We start from the raw sequence: 18,812 nt of genomic DNA on the forward strand, positions 1-18,812 counted from the left end.
TGTTTAAGCAATTGTAATTATAAGACCCAACTTTTGAGACGGTTTGTATGTTTTGGAGGTGCTGGATTAAGCATAATGAACGCTGCGCCGCGTTCAGAAGCTCAATCATCTAGAGAATTCGTAAACATGTCGTTTCTGAGTTTGATTGACATGCGACGTCAGACGCAAACTATTCTTTTTAATTCTGTCTACGATTATAACAATTTCGATTAATATGTGACTAGGTATTTACAGGTTGTTGTTTATTACATTATTTTAATTTATTGCAATATCTACAGGTTTTCATTTCGATGATACGTATACACTAATTTAATTGTTAGCAATGTTTCGACTTTTTTCCACGGTACACATTAATTTAATTGGTAGCAATATTTACAGGTTTTTTCGATGGTACATGTGCATCAATTTAATTGGTAGCAACATGTAGACATTGTTTTCCACGGTACACAATGGTACATATACATGAATTTAATAGCAATATTTACAGTTTTGTTTGTTTGTTTTGTTTTGTTTTATTTTTGTTTTTTGTTTTTGTCCACGATAAAGATATACATTAATTTAATTTTTATCAACATTTACACTTTGTTTTTATATTACCTTAATTTAAAGTAATATTTACAGATTTTCTTTTTGATGGAACATACACATTTATACCAATATTTACAGGTTTTGTTTTCCACGTGACATATATTTTAATTTAATTTACAGCACTATTTACAGGGTTTTTCCAGGGTGCATAAAATAGTTAAGTATTCGTTTTAGGTATACCGCATCACTGCGTAATGATGTTCTGTAATACTGATGGTGTCTTAGTGTTCATTTTTGAATTCGAATTACTCTTCTTCGCACGTCCAATAGCCTTCATGAATGCTGAACGATAGATTTGGCTAGTAAAACAGTACACATATAGATTGACTGATGAGTTGAGAACCAACAAGCATCTTGCAGCCCATAATATAGCCTCCTGTGTGTCGCCGTCATACAAGTACATCTGAGTATTTCGAACAATGAACAAATATAGCTTGTGGTATTGATACGGTGCAAGACATAAAAAGAAAATGATGCCGTTGATTATTACCATTCTGGCAATTTGGTTGTGAACTTTGTTGGTGCTGGAAAAAGCTGGACAAGCTTGTTCTTCATTCTGTGTGACAGTGCGATTACTGAGACATACAATTATTTTGCCATACATTATGATATTGATAACAAGTACTATAATAAACGGGATTGATAAGGAAAGAGTACTAATGTCAAAGTATATTTCGTGCATGTGTAAACAGAAGTATTTGGCATTTGGAAACTTCTCCCAATGTGTTCCTGACGGCCAGAGAATACAGTTACTTTTAAGCAGCCCTTTTAATGGCGCTCCAAACGCGGCGGACATTACAATAGCTACGGCCCATGTGATAACTGCCAGAACGATCATGCGCTTCTTAGAGTTAACAACACGATACTTTATTGGGTAGCAAATCGCAAGGAATCGTTCAAATGTCACGAGCGTTACCAGCAGCATTGAAGCAAAAAATGTTGCATATTGGATACCATATGCAATGAAGCATTGGGCGTTTGTGCGAAAAATTTCAGAGTCCCTCAGACCGCTGGATAACGCATACTGGACACAGTACCTCAGCGTCGTCAAAGTTAGGTAGAGAAGATCCGCCACTGCAAGATTGCCGAGAAAAAAGTTGGTCAATGTATGCATTTCTTTGACTCGAGCAATTACAAACAAAAATCCAACGTTCCAACTGAGAAATTGTTCGCGAAATAAAAAAGCAGGAACGTAAATATAATTTTCTTCACAATGATCTGGTCTTTCCAAATCATAAGCGCTGTAGCTGAAGCTGTTGCTGTAGTATGACATCTCTTCCTCTGATGCCATTGATACATTTGATAAATCCGTCGTTGACGATGTCATATTTGGTAAAGACTCCGTAATTTCTCTGATTTTTAAATAATCAAGCTGTAGAATGTCTAATTACGTTTTAAAAGCAAGAACAATGGGAAACAGAACATTTATAGCGAGTTTCTCGAAGTATTTATATTCAAAGAATAAAAATGTTAAAATATTCAGAAAATTTATAAGCAGGAATGTGACAATTCCAAGAACATTGTAGAAAATCAGGTACTTTGTTATCTGGAATCTGACACATTGGAGAAATCCATCGTTGACGATGAATCTGTGTATTCAGAGACCGGCGTCATTTTCTAAAGTCAAATGATGAAATGCGTACGCTAAGATTTACTGCAGATAATAAATCGCGTATCTAATGTCCGCCCGGGTTTCCCTGAAGTGCACGAAATTTGGAAGTACTCTTCATCACCGTCGCAAGACACTGTCTTGACTATTTCAGAGCAACATCTATTTATATTGTTGCCACAATGATCTAATTGTTCATAAATGTGAATTATACCTACCTTTCACCAATTTCATCTGATTCATTTGTAATCGATAATAACTTGCCACATATTGTTATACACTGTGATTGTTATATCCTTGCTACATACTGTTATTTACATCAATCACAATGTTCTAGCGTAAATCTATTCGCAATGCTGCCTTTTACATTGAGGCAGACTGATTCAAAATATTTGCCTATCAAACTAAAATGAAGTAAAAGTGGGTAATGGTGAATCCAACGGACGAGGACACAAAACACATCAAGGATCAATAAATGATACAAGAGGATACCTAATGAAGTACATGTTATGTAATTTACTTGCAGTTACTGCCTTTTTACTTTGTGGGCAGACTGATTCAAAAACACTTGTTTCTCAAGTATTCATTCATTCATTCATTCATTCATTCATTCATTTATTTTTTCACTCATCAAATAGCAAAAAACATAGAATACATACAAAATTATAATACAAGTGAGAGTGAAGGAATCACAGGAAAGGCCAAGAAGAGGCCTGGAAGTCTGTGATCCCTTGATTGGTTAATTCATCATTTGACATGGCAGCAGATTGTCATTTCTGTGAAGAAGTAACAGTAAGCTGTCATATCTTGATATGAATTAACCTAAAATAAGTAAGAAGACCGTATCTTATGTGTTATTTCCTTGTAGTTATGTATTTTTGCTTTGGGGCAAACTGACTGAAACATCTGTCTCCCAATAAGAATATATATATACTTCGTGTTTACTTGGGAGGGTAGACAAGTAATATTCACAGTATCAACAATATGCAACAATGGTCTTACGAAAAACGCAATAACACCCGAGGCAGCTATTATGATGATTATAGTCTTTAATGGACCTCGTCCTTGATGCTGCGTATAAAACCACGGGAAGTAGAAGCCGGTGTAATTGGATGATATTAGAAGCTTTTAAGACATGTAAAGGTATCACAATACCAATAAATTTCCCTATACTTTGTGTACAAAATAGGCTCTATTCAAATGGCTCTACCTACCTTACGAAGCGACTCAATTTTTCGAAGTAATATTTTCCTGAAAGATAAACAAATAAGCAAGTAAACAAACAAAAAGAAATATATAGTTGACCATTGAATTTTCGAACTACTGGACCGCGAAGATTATCAAGTTTGTTCACCTAATTTTCAGAATAGCGCCACTTGTAATATTACCTAGAAACTGGCGTCTTGAGAAATGCATTTAAAATCTGAATAAAAGCACCGAGTCTTTTTAAATCTAGGCAGATGCTTGGATTCAAGCCTACATTTAATACCTGGCACAATTTTTTCACAAAATCTGCCAATTTCTTTTTGATTTTTGATATTGATTTAATGTAATGCAAAAACACTGCATCGGGACGGAAAGCGTTTAGAGACATTATTTGGTGATGTGAAATCTTCATGGACCTCAAGATGTTTGATTTTATTATTTTCTAATAGCTTTAATACTAATTAACATTATATAACTTCACTAAGAGTGACTGACCTCAAGTTAAAATATTTTGGCGCCAAATTCAATTTGGCGCCAAATTCAAATAATTTGCTATCTACTGTAGATAGCACATGTAGAAGGTCATGCAGGTACTGAAATGGATCAAATTAAAATCAGTTTGTTTTGAAAATGATGTCTCCCCATCTGAATATAATGTTTTAGGCATGATATTAAATATATAAATTGTACATAAGTGATCACTTGTGTGGTTTTTTTAAAATATGAATTTTGAAGAAATAAAACACATTAAAATGAGCAAAAACACTGCATCGGGACGGAAAGCGTTTAGAGACATTATTTGGTGATGTGAAATCTAAAACGTCACAAAATTTCAGTAAATATGTACTCGATGTTCATTATAGAAAGCATTACTTAAAAGTACATTGGGTGATTAATGGAACCTTATTAAGAAGGTAATAGAGTTTAGTTTTATTGGAATGGATTGTCTGTTAACAATAAATGCTTCATTGTCTATACAAATCAAAAAGGCTGATTATAAATATTGGTATTATGAATTTTATGAAAGAATTAGATCACTAAAGTAGACTTTTTAAGTAAGCTCACATTGGGCGCCCCATTCCTTTTTTAAAGGAATTTTTTTATTAAATATGGCCCGAGGACAATAATTATAGGTCGGAAAATGACAATTTTGGCTCCTCTCAATTTCATGTTGAAGAAGCGTTTTAAAATGTCGGGTTATATAAATTATTAAATGTTTAAATAGCATTGTTAAAAGTTCCATAAAACTATCGAACATAACTTTTTTTAATATTGACCTAATATTTTGCAACAAATATATTACAATAGCATTTGACAAAATTTCAAAACGTTTTTAAACATTTTTATGTTTATAAATTATACAACCCATTGTAATGTTATTAAAAAGTTTCACAAAAACCTTCTATATAAGACATTACCTTAATTTTCCACACATGGAGTGTGAGTTTTAAATAGTTTTGATAAGGTAAAAGGTAAACATGCATACCTGTGTTTACAGTCCAGATTGCCAATCTCTCTTTTGAAGCGACATTTGGGACCAGACTCATACTTGTATAATGTTGTTGTGAGGGTCCGACACTTCTCCTGCACAACGAATATCTGCACCTTCCCAATGTGTGACCCTATGATTACGGATCTAATTGCTTAACCACTAAGCCAGCCTGTCTAAAAAACACTTTTCAAGTGGTAAGAGCCCTTTTTGGCAATTACAAAATACTGTTGTGACATGATGCTTACATCTATGTCAAGGAAACAACCCTAGCTAGCAAATACCGTATTAGTCTGTATAACTTCTGCACCTGTTTTTATCATCTCATTTGCTCCAACTTTTTCAGTCATTCTTGGTTATTCATTGTTTTGTCTATCGTCTTCTGTATTTTTTACAAACTTTACACGCGTAATGTCCTCTTTTGCTTTTGATTTACCTATTTCTTTTGGCTAGCATAATTTACCTTTTCAATAATTCCCATAATCCTTTGCAAAGTACGACTACATTGATGCGCATATCGCCATCTTATCCTACATAAAAGGCATCTTGTTCATGTTGTTAGAGGTTTATCAAGTTACTAACGGAGGAATAAATGAGTGTGTTGCTTCAGAACTCCCATTCAGTGTTCCCAGGGCAAGTGTACAAAAATTAAAATTGTTTATAAATTGCTTACAAGGAAAGGGGGTGTTCATGTTCACGTATTAAAATTATAATAGCTGTGATTTTGTGATTTTTACAACATTATAATCACAAACGCACTTTAAGAGCTACTATTTCTGCTAATGGCAAGTAACCTTATTTCACAACAATTGAAGTAAATATCATTTTCAAGGAGTAACAAAAAGTATCGAGTACACGCACTTGGGTGTAATTTGTGCCGAGATTTTACGGGATTTAGACTGGCTTTTCACTTGATATTGACAGATTATTAAATGCCGCGGGGAAATGGCAATCAGAAGTCCTCGAGAATATCATTCTCTCGATGATTTAATAGAACAGTTAAGTGTCTAGCTCGTCTCAAGTGGGATAATATTTTTCAGATTGACATTTGATTTTTGACATTACTCTTTATTTGATGTCACAATAGCGTGTAGAGTTTTCATCATAAGTGCTCTTTCTTTACTATAGATAATGATTATTGTTATTAAACTCAGCAAAACATTGAGACTCGCTCGGGGTTAACTTGTTGGCGTGGTAGTATTTATATCATTTATAATGTTTGTGATTAGTACCAATGACAAAAACAAAATAAAGAAATGTTAACACTTCTTGCGTCACTTTTCTGACGCAAGCACTTGTGATAATTTTAACAACATTCCTCTTTTGGGACGTTACTTGGAAACCTGAAAATAACAGGTTGATTAATTTGCCTTACCAATTGCGTTGTCTCATCCAAGACAAAGAAAAAGTGTAGACGTGCTTAGAAAGAAAAGAGAAAAGATAATGAGGAAAAGAATTAGAATCCTGTCGTCGTCATCGTCATCATAATCGTAATCATCATCATCATCATCATCATCATCATCAAAAATCTGTTATCGCTGCTATTAAAGATTCAGGTTTATATAAAAGTTAGTCTTATTGCAAGTTTGCTATTTTACGCCCAGCAACATCCATAGTTTGCATGCGAGAATACTAAATATGTAAGGGGCATTTCGTCATTCTAGAATCTTTTTAAAAGGTATGTGGTGCAATATAGATAACACACAAAAAAGCTCTCCAAAATGTCAATTGCTTCAAACATTGAATTTGCGAGTTGCATATAATTGCATTGTGTTATAGTGCCTCATAACCGAATGTATTGATATTTCTGTCTGTCGACATGAAGAAACTACAAATTGGACGACGTCTTTGTCAAACGACATAATCTGCAAGAAATCCTAATATATAACAACTCACACTTTCTTGGGGACGGAATGAGGCAGCGGGTCACGAAGGGCCCCTTTAAGGAAGGCAGAGACAGTCTATCCAAATTGGATATCGTGTCATCTTTCAAAATAAGAACCATTTTCGATTTGTCCACTGTTTTTTTACACTTGTTTTCATACATTTCCTGCATGTTTGTGATTCACATTTATTTCATTATGGACAGTGTTATTCTGATTTGGTTATGACTCTTGTGCCACCAAGACTGTGTACATTGAAAATTTTCCTCATTATAATGAATAAGATGATATAAAATGAGAAACAAAAGAGACATGACTTTTTTTAAAAACAAAAACACCTTCGTCTTTTGATTCACTGCGCATGTGCAAACAATACCACGATTTGACTGACACAATATTCCCGTCAATTGTAGTATGCCGGTAGCCAGCCAAGTGCACTTAACATAGTTATTCATCCAGGGCTTGTTATGAGTTTTTCCTGATATACGTAATTCTTAACTGGATTCTGTGTTTTTATCTGACTTTAATTTACAGCCATGAATACTTCCAGAGTGTGCTTTTTACTAGTCATTGTTACGATTACAATATCAGTAACAACAGCAGCATTTATTTATCCAGAAGATTGGGAACAAGAAGATGACGCTTATGAATTGGACAATATGATTAACCCATATGTAAAGCGAGCAATGGTAGATTTACAATATGAAATGGAGAAACGAGGAGGATATGGACGTAAGTAGATCAAAAATATTCAATTAAATTATTATATTTTTGTCGTTTTCTCCAGCGAATTATACGACTTTTCACGGACATAAAATAAAACATTTGTGAGCTATTGCAATATTTGAGTTGTAAATACCAGTGAGCATAAGTTACCATCCACCACACGTGGGTTGTAATATCGGCATATTCACTTGTTGAGAATATTAGACAAGCAACTTTTCCACAAAATAAGCTTCACAACAAGTAACCACAAGTGCGTTGCAATATCGGCATATTCACTTGTTGAGAATATTAAAGAAGCAAATTTTCCACAAAATAAGCTTCACAAAAAGCAACCACCGGCACAAGTCCGTTGCAATATCGATATATTCACTTATTGAGAATATTAGACAAGCAACTTTTCCACAAAATAAGCTTCACAACAAGTAACCAGAAGTCCGTTGCAATATCGGCATATTCACTTATTGAGAATATTAGACAAGCAAATTTTCCACAAAATAAGCTTCTCAACAAGTAACTACAAGTCCGTTGCAATATCGGAATATTCACTTGTTGAGAATATTAGACAAGCAAGTTTTCCACAAAATAAGCTTCACAATAAGCATCCACAAGTGCGTTGCAATATCGGCATATTCACTTGTTAAGAATATTAGACAAGCAAGCTTTCCACAAAATGCCTTTACAACGATATATTACGTGTCCCTATTGCCTGTTTGCAAGGGAATAACAATTCATTAAATGGTTTTGAAATCCTTTGTTGTCTATTGTTTCAATGGAACATATCTCAAAAACTAGCTCTGCCAACGATACACACCATTTGTGATGGTCACAATAGGAGCCAAGAATTGCAAAAAAAAAGCTTATTAGCTGGTGTGTTTGTTTATGTGTTTTTGTGTGTGGGATGTGTTAATTTTGACTTTGACTTTAAACAATATTTATTACAATACTAGCTTGAAATGATAATTAGAACTTTCATATATTTTGCTATTTACTTTTGCTTTTCGCTTTTGCTTTATTAGAAAAAAAAGGTTTGTCTCAAAGCTTGCGCGCGCGTTTGTAAAATCGCACGATTTGACAAAAAAATAATGCGGAAATTTTTTTTATTTCAAAGTTTTTTTTATATACAGGGGAAAGAAGAATTACGCATCGCACACTAGCACATTTAAACATGAATTTACAAATGGAAACATAACATGCATAGGCAGATATACCAGAGAAAAAACTCCGGACATACCTGCCTGTGCGGGGACTTGAACCCCAGACCTCTCGCTTGTCGGGCGAGCGCTCTAACCACTGAGCTACACAGACTGTCCCTGATAAACAGGACTCAAGTCTGGTACTTATGGATATGAGCAGTCAAGGGTGAACAGTACAAACAACACATTACACACCAGTGTACGAGATCAATTAATGATGCTTACCCGCCAGCCTAATATAATCATACAAACAGAGGAAGAGGCTTACGCATCATACACTGGAACATGGAAACATTCAAACATTACAACTAGCGCACGAGATCAAATTAATGATGCTTAATCGTTATTCTTAATATATCAATATACAGGGGGAAGAAGAATTACGCATCGCACACTAGCACATTTAAACATGAATTTACAAATGGAAACATAACATGCATAGGCAGATATACCAGAGAAAAAACTCCGGACATACCTGCCTGTGCGGGGACTTGAACCCCAGACCTCTCGCTTGTCGGGCGAGCGCTCTAACCACTGAGCTACACAGACTGTCCCTGATAAACAGGACTCAAGTCTGGTACTTATGGATATGAGCAGTCAAGGGTGAACAGTACAAACAACACATTACACACCAGTGTACGAGATCAATTAATGATGCTTACCCGCCAGCCTAATATAATCATACAAACAGAGGAAGAGGCTTACGCATCATACACTGGAACATGGAAACATTCAAACATTACAACTAGCGCACGAGATCAAATTAATGATGCTTAATCGTTATTCTTAATATATCAATATACAGGGGAAAGAAGAATTACGCATCGCACACTAGCACATTTAAACATGAATTTACAAATGGAAACATAACATGCATAGGCAGATATACCAGAGAAAAAACTCCGGACATACCTGCCTGTGCGGGGACTTGAACCCCAGACCTCTCGCTTGTCGGGCGAGCGCTCTAACCACTGAGCTACACAGACTGTCCCTGATAAACAGGACTCAAGTCTGGTACTTATGGATATGAGCAGTCAAGGGTGAACAGTACAAACAACACATTACACACCAGTGTACGAGATCAATTAATGATGCTTACCCGCCAGCCTAATATAATCATACAAACAGAGGAAGAGGCTTACGCATCATACACTGGAACATGGAAACATTCAAACATTACAACTAGCGCACGAGATCAAATTAATGATGCTTAATCGTTATTCTTAATATATCAATATACAGGGAAAGAAGAATTACGCATCGCACACTAGCACATTTAAACATGAATTTACAAATGGAAACATAACATGCATAGGCAGATATACCAGAGAAAAAACTCCGGACATACCTGCCTGTGCGGGGACTTGAACCCCAGACCTCTCGCTTGTCGGGCGAGCGCTCTAACCACTGAGCTACACAGACTGTCCCTGATAAACAGGACTCAAGTCTGGTACTTATGGATATGAGCAGTCAAGGGTGAACAGTACAAACAACACATTACACACCAGTGTACGAGATCAATTAATGATGCTTACCCGCCAGCCTAATATAATCATACAAACAGAGGAAGAGGCTTACGCATCATACACTGGAACATGGAAACATTCAAACATTACAACTAGCGCACGAGATCAAATTAATGATGCTTAATCGTTATTCTTAATATATCAATATACAGGGAAAGAAGAATTACGCATCGCACACTAGCACATTTAAACATGAATTTACAAATGGAAACATAACATGCATAGGCAGATATACCAGAGAAAAACTCCGGACATACCTGCCTGTGCGGGGACTTGAACCCCAGACCTCTCGCTTGTCGGGCGAGCGCTCTAACCACTGAGCTACACAGACTGTCCCTGATAAACAGGACTCAAGTCTGGTACTTATGGATATGAGCAGTCAAGGGTGAACAGTACAAACAACACATTACACACCAGTGTACGAGATCAATTAATGATGCTTACCCGCCAGCCTAATATAATCATACAAACAGAGGAAGAGGCTTACGCATCATACACTGGAACATGGAAACATTCAAACATTACAACTAGCGCACGAGATCAAATTAATGATGCTTAATCGTTATTCTTAATATATCAATATACAGGGTAAAGAAGAATTACGCATCGCACACTAGCACATTTAAACATGAATTTACAAATGGAAACATAACATGCATAGGCAGATATACCAGAGAAAAAATCCGGACATACCTGCCTGTGCGGGGACTTGAACCCCAGACCTCTCGCTTGTCGGGCGAGCGCTCTAACCACTGAGCTACACAGACTATTTTTTTATAGTTTTTTCCAGAAAAAATCGGCGAAAATCAGACTTTTTCTCAAAATACCATGAAAAATTCGGGAATTAAAAAAATCGCATTTCGCATTTGTTTTTAAATTTCTCGTGAGCTTTGAGACAAACCCTTTTTTTTTGGCCTTAGTTATATTAGTTATCAGTATTTTCATAGGACTAGTAGTAACACCCCGGGAGTAACACTACGTATTAGTTCAATTTTTCAAATTGAGGCAAAAACCTCGGAACAATCATAATTATATTTGTCAAGTTTTGATCGTAATAATTTAAACGGTGGTAAAATTACTCTATCCTGGAACAGAACACTTTAATACAAAATTGTGACATTGCATTTATCACAATGCATCAACTACGTACAACAAATTTGGGAAAGTCTGTATGTACAAAAGTACAGATGGAAAAAGCTTTCGGCCAAATCCCACTAATGTTCGATTTTCCCCGGATATTCTGTTATTTTAACCACAACCCCACCTACGCTCGATGTTTGATGGTCTTACCCCGGGTAAGGTGTGGTGGGTAAATTAGTTATCACTTAAATGAACGGAAAGGATGGATCTGCAATTTGCTTGAGCCATTTGGGTGTAAATACGGGCGTTTATATGCCGGACGAAATCTCTAGATGTTTGGAACAAGCGCCCTCACCACCACCCATCCTTCGTCACGGTCGTTTGCTGGCATGTAGAACTGTACTCATTATTAAGCAAAGTTGAACACTGATGGCAAGCACTTGTATAATGGCATTAAAACATTATAAAAATGAGTAACATATAACAAACACATTTCAAACTACTTTTCATCATGAAATAAAGGAATAACTCATATTCATTGGGGCTAAGTCAAATTTAAAACATATGTAAATGACGCCCTCAATATGCACACAAATAGAAGAAACAAAACCACAAAAAGGCAGAAAAATGCAAAATGTGAAAAATAAAATAAAATATTATTAAAAATAGCTGAAAATATATGTGTATATTAGTGTGATAGCTGTTTGTGTTTTTAAGGTCTAGAATTGAAAACTAAGAAATATTTGGTTAGAAACATTAATAAAATAATCACATCAAAAACTGTGTCGTAGGGCAAAGGTTAGATAAATATGTATCTTAATCCTCTTTGCCATTCTAGCACAGGTGGCAATAGATTTATGCAGGGAGTATAATATATTACATAATATCTCAAAAGCGTCTTATTTACACTCAACTTGTCACATAGTATATTGTGGTGCCACGTCACAAATAAACGGTTCCGCTGCGTAAGTTTAAGGTGGGTGAAGTAACAACTATGTAATTAATTTTGACAGTTTGTCAAAATTCTTGCTTCAGTACCCATGACCATGACATCTGTGTTAATCATTGTGTGAACTCCTTCAAGAAATTCTGTAAAATGATAACCACAAATTTTGATTAATTATGACACATCGCTAGTTTCTCTACCAGGGCCAAAAATCGCGTTTCCTGATGCGTAAATTCCAATATAGTTGTAAAATATATACTGTGTTTCATTATAGTTAATCTGCTTCTAATGAAAGTCTCGTAGGAACACAGCTTCTTTCCAACAATTTTATTACTTCAAATATTTTTTATTTCATTACTTCGGATATTTTGTTTATTACGTTGTATGGATATTTCAGTGAGATCGAGTCAGTCAAAAATATTGCTCTAATGCAAATTTTATTATGTGAAGTACTTTAATCATGTTATTATTAAACTTCTTTGTCGTTCTTTAATATTCCTTATTACGGTTATCACTATATTATACCCTTATTTAATATTAAATAATATGTGTAATATAATAAATAAGCCTACCAAATGAAATCGTCCCTTGTATTTGTGAGTGCGTAATATAGGAAAAAAGTAGCACAGAATTGTAAAATTTATTTAATATTAATTAATTATCTTTTAATATTTATAATTTTTTATCATTATCATTTTTTTTTTAATTAATATGTTATAATACATTATTATTGCCGGACACTTTATATTATTACAGTGTCGTAGGGTGTACACAATTCATTAAACAAAATGCTCATATTGAAATAAGTACGACCAAATATTTTAATAGAAAAAACTAATGGTAGATACCATAATGTACCACTTAAAGGATTGGATCGCTTTAGAAGTCAGGTAAATGCTAATAGTAAGGTTAAAGGTTCACATTTTGTGCTGCTAATACTGGTGTTCGCTAGCATTTCAAATTTGTCATCTTTGCGCTGTTTTATAAAATTATTCACTCAATGAAGCCATGTTTAAATCATTACACAAAGACATTCCAAGAAGTGAAATAAAAGGTCAGAATGATTTGTAACCTGATCTGACTAGGCTAAAACAGGCCATTTTGAAATCACCATTATTTTATCATCAACTCCCTGAAATCTCTACATCCCTAGCATACTTGGTTGCATGGTTTCTTGTGTATTTTATTTTTTATGTTTTTATTCTATCCTATTTTTTACAAGTATCTCAATTTCAAAATTTCCGCCTTTGACTTTGGATGATATGACATAACATTTTATACTGGTATCGATTAAAGTCAAGCCAGATGCATCGATGACACAAACATATCATTAAAACAATTGTATTGGCAGTGCTTATAAGATTAGAGTAAAGGTCACTTTCTGGAAAGCTGGACAGATCAAGGTCATCATATTGCCCTTAGATATATGACAAAGTAATAAATGGTCATTACAAGGACCGGGAAATAATCCCTTTGGGAAAAATAATTGAAGACCAGACATTATGACGTCTTGTCAACCAGACCAAAAATGCTCTACTGCGCAGATCAGCAACTAATAACGTCGCGCCTTTTTTTAGATTTTCCCTCAACACTGTGTAATGTTTCCTCTCTTGGAACGTTTTTGCTAGGTCGAAGAGAGTCTTCAGCAGATATTAGTGCCATCTACGAACAAAGTTCTGATATTCCCTTTAATTATGGCGTCATTTAAAGTCTTAAATGCCGTAATAATAAAATCCCTACTTCGGATAATCTTGGGGTGGGGGTGGCAGAGCATCACATCTTTTTTGACGTTACTAAACAATTTATATGACGTCATATTTAAGGTCACAAGACCACAGTCCGCCGCAGAGGCGTTACTTAACAATTCACATGACGTTATATTTAAGGTCACAAGACCACAATCTGCCGCAGAGGCTATTTGACCGGACCCATTTTTTCAGGTGCACAGAAATAATAAAGGATGTAAAGTGTTGAACTTAAACGTGTATAAACAGTTACAGAAAATGACGAAACAAGTGGTAAACTAAATTTATGAGCACACACTCTACTTTTCTTTATATTTCCAGTAAATGGTATTTCGTTCAAAATACGCTTCTATTTATTCACTACGAGATAATAATTTTAGTTCAACATGTTTCGCGAGATCTTGAACAAAGGTTACTCAGATGTTGTGGTGAGGTTATATTATCTTTGTAGCAACATGGGTATCAATAGTACAAAAGAAGCATTGCGAGGCATTGTCAATCCACGGCACTTTGCATTAAAGCAATGGCATGGCTTTGTGGTAGGATACCATTAAAACAGTGAGTAATGGTAAACATGAATTGGTTGGACTACATGAGAAATGTCTAAAAAGAGGAAAGCGTTTACTAGTGTGTTTGTGTTATTTTGAAACTAGGTCACTGAAAAGGAAAGGAAGGGTTCCAAATTAGCTCTTGCTAATAGCAAGTGTATACAATAGCAAAAATCTACTTTTAGTCTATTTCATATAGGAAACTACAAGTTACTTGTTATCTTGCCAGGGGGTATCTTCAAAAACATTTGTAAGATGATGTACCACGCTGACGTTTGGATGCTAATTTTCTCCAGCTACTTTTTGTTGATTTTGCAACTCATCAATATACCATATTGTCGAAAAAGCACCCAAAGCTGCCAATGTTACTTTTATAAGAGGACCCAATTGAGTACATTAGTCTTCACTAAAAACCCAACAATCGATATACCAAAATCACTGAAACGGTACCCCGAAACCATGGTTCACCCTCATACACCTTAAACCAGGGGCCCGGGTTAGTTTGTGTTATTTTGAAAATAGGTCACATTGAAGAGAACAGATTGAAGAGAGCTCTTGATAAAAAGGTGTACACAATAGTGACATATGAGGCATGACATAGTGAGGCATATGTACTTGTTGTGTAAGTGTTATTCGCATTTCCACTCTGATAAAACAATAATATGAGTAACATTAACATATCATTGGGTTATTGAACAAAACAGACGCACTGAACAGATTACATTGTAAAGCAGTAAACAATGGTATGATGGAATGCAGTGAGATTATATTAGAAAACAAAAAACAAATGTGCTGTGTAATTTAAAGGCACATAATTATTCTGCTTCCCTTTCTATTCGCTTTACCAAATAAATGGTGTTTTAAATCGCACAATATTGTAAGAAACAACGCTTTCAATCTTTTATGTTGGATTTAAAACTACACTAAGCCAGAAAAGAAACTTTTTCACAAGGTCATATCTTAAAATCCTGTCCATCAAAATTAACCTAAATTACACACAGGATTGTCTCAATACTCTAAATACATGTCAGTAACCACTATATTGTTTGTAACTACTACAAGATTTATAACCTAGTCTAACTTTATTCAACTACCTGGATGATTGAGAATATTCATAGATATATTACAAGGAACATAATAATTCAAACTCCGTCTTCAAATAATAGTCACCATACGCTCATCAGTAGATAACAGTGGCGTAGATTTCTTTTTGACATTGGAGGATGGGGTTGGAAAACATTTCTTGAAGTATAGTGTATCTAGCACCTTTTAGCCCAGAATAAGCTTATAGTACAAATGAGCGCGACCTCCCCCCCCCCCTCCGGATCTACGCCTTTGTAGATAAATGACCTAACATTGATAATATACAGCATTTAGGTCTTCATCAAGTTACCAGGAACCCTCTTTGCTGTATTCTCCTCTTAGATCTATTCTACAGCTGTTATATAATGATGGATGAATGAGCTCACTAGGATGTCAACTGATTAAAAATTAATTGAAGAAGAAAGATACGAACAAACTCAAGACAGTACTAATTATATACTGATATTATACAGCCATATCAAGTTCTGATTAGACTTTACAACACAACATGGTTCCCCGTGTTAATAAGCCCAATCGCCATTCTAACTTCCGGGTTTTGAGAGCAGTTTTGGGACACTTTGACCTCTGACATATCGGGAAAATTAACGTAATTATTAGTAATTTTCTTATTATGGTCGCAATGTTGATCATTAAAAATAATTAATTTATAAAATACTAATATTTTTTATATTTGTTTTAATTACTGTAAAACATTTTAGATTATATTTTGTACGTACAAAAACCCAATATTTCTGAATTTTCTGAAAGGTCAAAGGACAAAGTGTCCCAAAACTGCAAAAACTGTCCTACAATGCATTGCAAACTTCAAATGCCGAGTTGGCTAATTGATGATGACATTTTTTTTAATTTTCTAAGCCAAATGTGGCTTTTTAATACGCTACTTAAAAGTAGGTAGCCCATCAAAATCAAATGGCTCCTATGCAAAATGCGAAACACCAGCATGGAACTCCGTACTTTCAAGAGCTCGCAAATTTTAGAATTTGTTCTTTGTTTTAAAAATATGCGTCAAAAAAGGCTCAATAGTTTACTTTTGATTTTGAAAATAGTGTAAGGTCCTGATTCAAAAATTCAAAACATAAATTATCAATTGGTCCGTTTTTTAATTTGCAACTTTTGAAAATGCACCAAATTTCATATACTGGTATCAATCTCTCTGAATTTTGAGTGTTTGGTAACAAATTTGGTATCAAATTGGAGCTAACGAGATTCTGCATACGACCTTATCAATTAAATTGTCATAGCAAGATCAGGTTTTGGTGTAGGACAGGTTACATGACTGCGGACTTTCTTTATTTGAGCAGCTTATTTAACTTTTAAATTTAACAGTCCGAAACAATCTGCTAAAAAGCTCACGCGGTCGGTCAACAATACTACTTCAGGCAGGTTGGACTTGGAGAATATCGAGACTGACCTAGCCGTGTCTTTGGACTCAAATACTAAGACAAATAAAGCTGACGCACAAGATGATTGGTATGGGTTCTATAAAGGATATCCCAAGGCTTGATATAGGGGGTGTAATTTCTTCCCAATGTGCATGATTTCTCTCGAAGGAACCCAAAACTTTCGTTTTATTATAGTATTGCTCTTAAATGAAAAAAAACCCCGCAAGATATGTGGAAATATACATTCAAATATATTGGCTTCATTGATCCATTTCTTAAGGTCGTATTAATATTTATCTATAAATTAAGAAATGTACTGCACATGTCGAGTTAAATATCTAACTTTAGGAAAAGATATAGCTCCTGTTATCTCACTTGCCTTAATGTTAAATCCTTCAATCTGCTACCTTAGCCGTAGGAAACTGTCGCAATTGCTTCATAACTATACCACTTTCACCCTCTGTGCTATTCACTAACCCTAAGTGTCAGGAGCTCAAAAGCCACAACCTGAGCCTAACTGTTGCTGTTTAAAAGCTACATCGTGAGTATATCCTGCAGGTGTTTTATAAATCGGGGTTGACTTTTGTTTCTGATAAAATACCACTTAGTGACCTACAAATCACATACGGGAAAATTTGGATGTTTGTACGTTTTGCTAAATCTATCTAAATGCGGCGCAAGAAGTGCAAGGAATATGGGGGAAGTACAGCGTCATTTATGAAGCACACACAAGATGTCACTTTGGGTGGTTTCCCTATTGCAATGAACACTGAGTACAAATTTAAACACCGTGGAACAGATTGATTGATGGGGGTTTACCATGATGCGCGATGTCTTCATGATATTACATAGAGTGATGATGGATCACTATACTATGACACTTCTTGGCTACGATAATTAGCTTTGCCGTAAGATGTATGTTTTGTGGTTGTAAATATCCAATACAGTTGATACCACTTGAAGAATACACGTGTAAAAAAAATTGAATGTTGGTTATTCAGGTCTCTGGAATACAGTCATAATGTTGTTTGTTACCGGCGGATATTCTTGACATGCAAGCTCTATTGCGAATAGCTTGAGATATCTCCTTCCCCTGCCATATATCCTGTGTAATGCTCTTATAAAGCATAGCTCCAGCAAACACAAAACATTTTCGAAGTCATTCACAAAAGATTAAAAATGTTTGCCAGAAAACGTTTAAATGTCGGGTTATATAAAGGGTAATATAACGTTTTCATAACATTCAAAAACGTTTTGTGGCAACTTACTGCAAATATTCTAAGATAAAAGTTATTAAAGTCTTGACAAAATATTTGGCAAAATAATTTTGCAAAAATATTTTAAAATAACATTTTGAAAACATTTTTAAAATAATTGTGGTAGTGTTTTTTTTCATACAAAACCATATAACACCATTTATAAAATTTCATGTAAACAAATCCAATTGATTATTTGGTAAAATGATGTTAAACATACCTAACAATGACGTTTCGTGCTACATCGTAGCACTTTCTCAAATCGACTGACCAATTCTCCCAGTCCTCCTCGTCTGCTTCCTGTTGGAGCGTGACGTTGGTGGCGCTGTTTTAGGTGGTTTTAGTAGTTGGTCATAGATGTGCGGCAGGAAGTGATTTCCTTCATCCCGGTTGAGTGTGTTGGGCCCCCTTTTCCGTATCCAAATCGCTTCTTTTATGTGTCTTCTATTTCTGTTTTGCTCTCTGTCCTTTATGCTCGCGTCATCCCAATTGATCACATGGTTATCCTCCGCTACATGGTCAGTAATAGCG

General features: G+C 35.0%; 1 protein-coding gene across 2 annotated transcripts in view; it reads left to right on the forward strand.

Moving 5' to 3' along the window:
- LOC140170290 (uncharacterized) overlaps positions 1-18,812 on the forward strand; it is a 51,470-nt gene that overhangs the window by 13,252 nt on the left and 19,406 nt on the right. Inside the window, exon 2 of one of the 2 annotated variants that reach the window (XM_072193659.1) lies at positions 7,310-7,507. In XM_072193659.1, the coding sequence (XP_072049760.1) occupies positions 7,312-7,507 (196 nt within the window). In that variant the 5' untranslated portion in view covers positions 7,310-7,311. Of the gene's footprint in view, positions 1-7,205; positions 7,508-18,812 lie in introns of those variants that run through there. The other variant, XM_072193660.1, reaches the window with a different exon arrangement.

Source organism: Amphiura filiformis, chromosome 14 (assembly GCF_039555335.1).
Source record: "Amphiura filiformis chromosome 14, Afil_fr2py, whole genome shotgun sequence".
Classification (NCBI taxonomy): Eukaryota; Metazoa; Echinodermata; class Ophiuroidea; order Amphilepidida; family Amphiuridae; genus Amphiura; species Amphiura filiformis.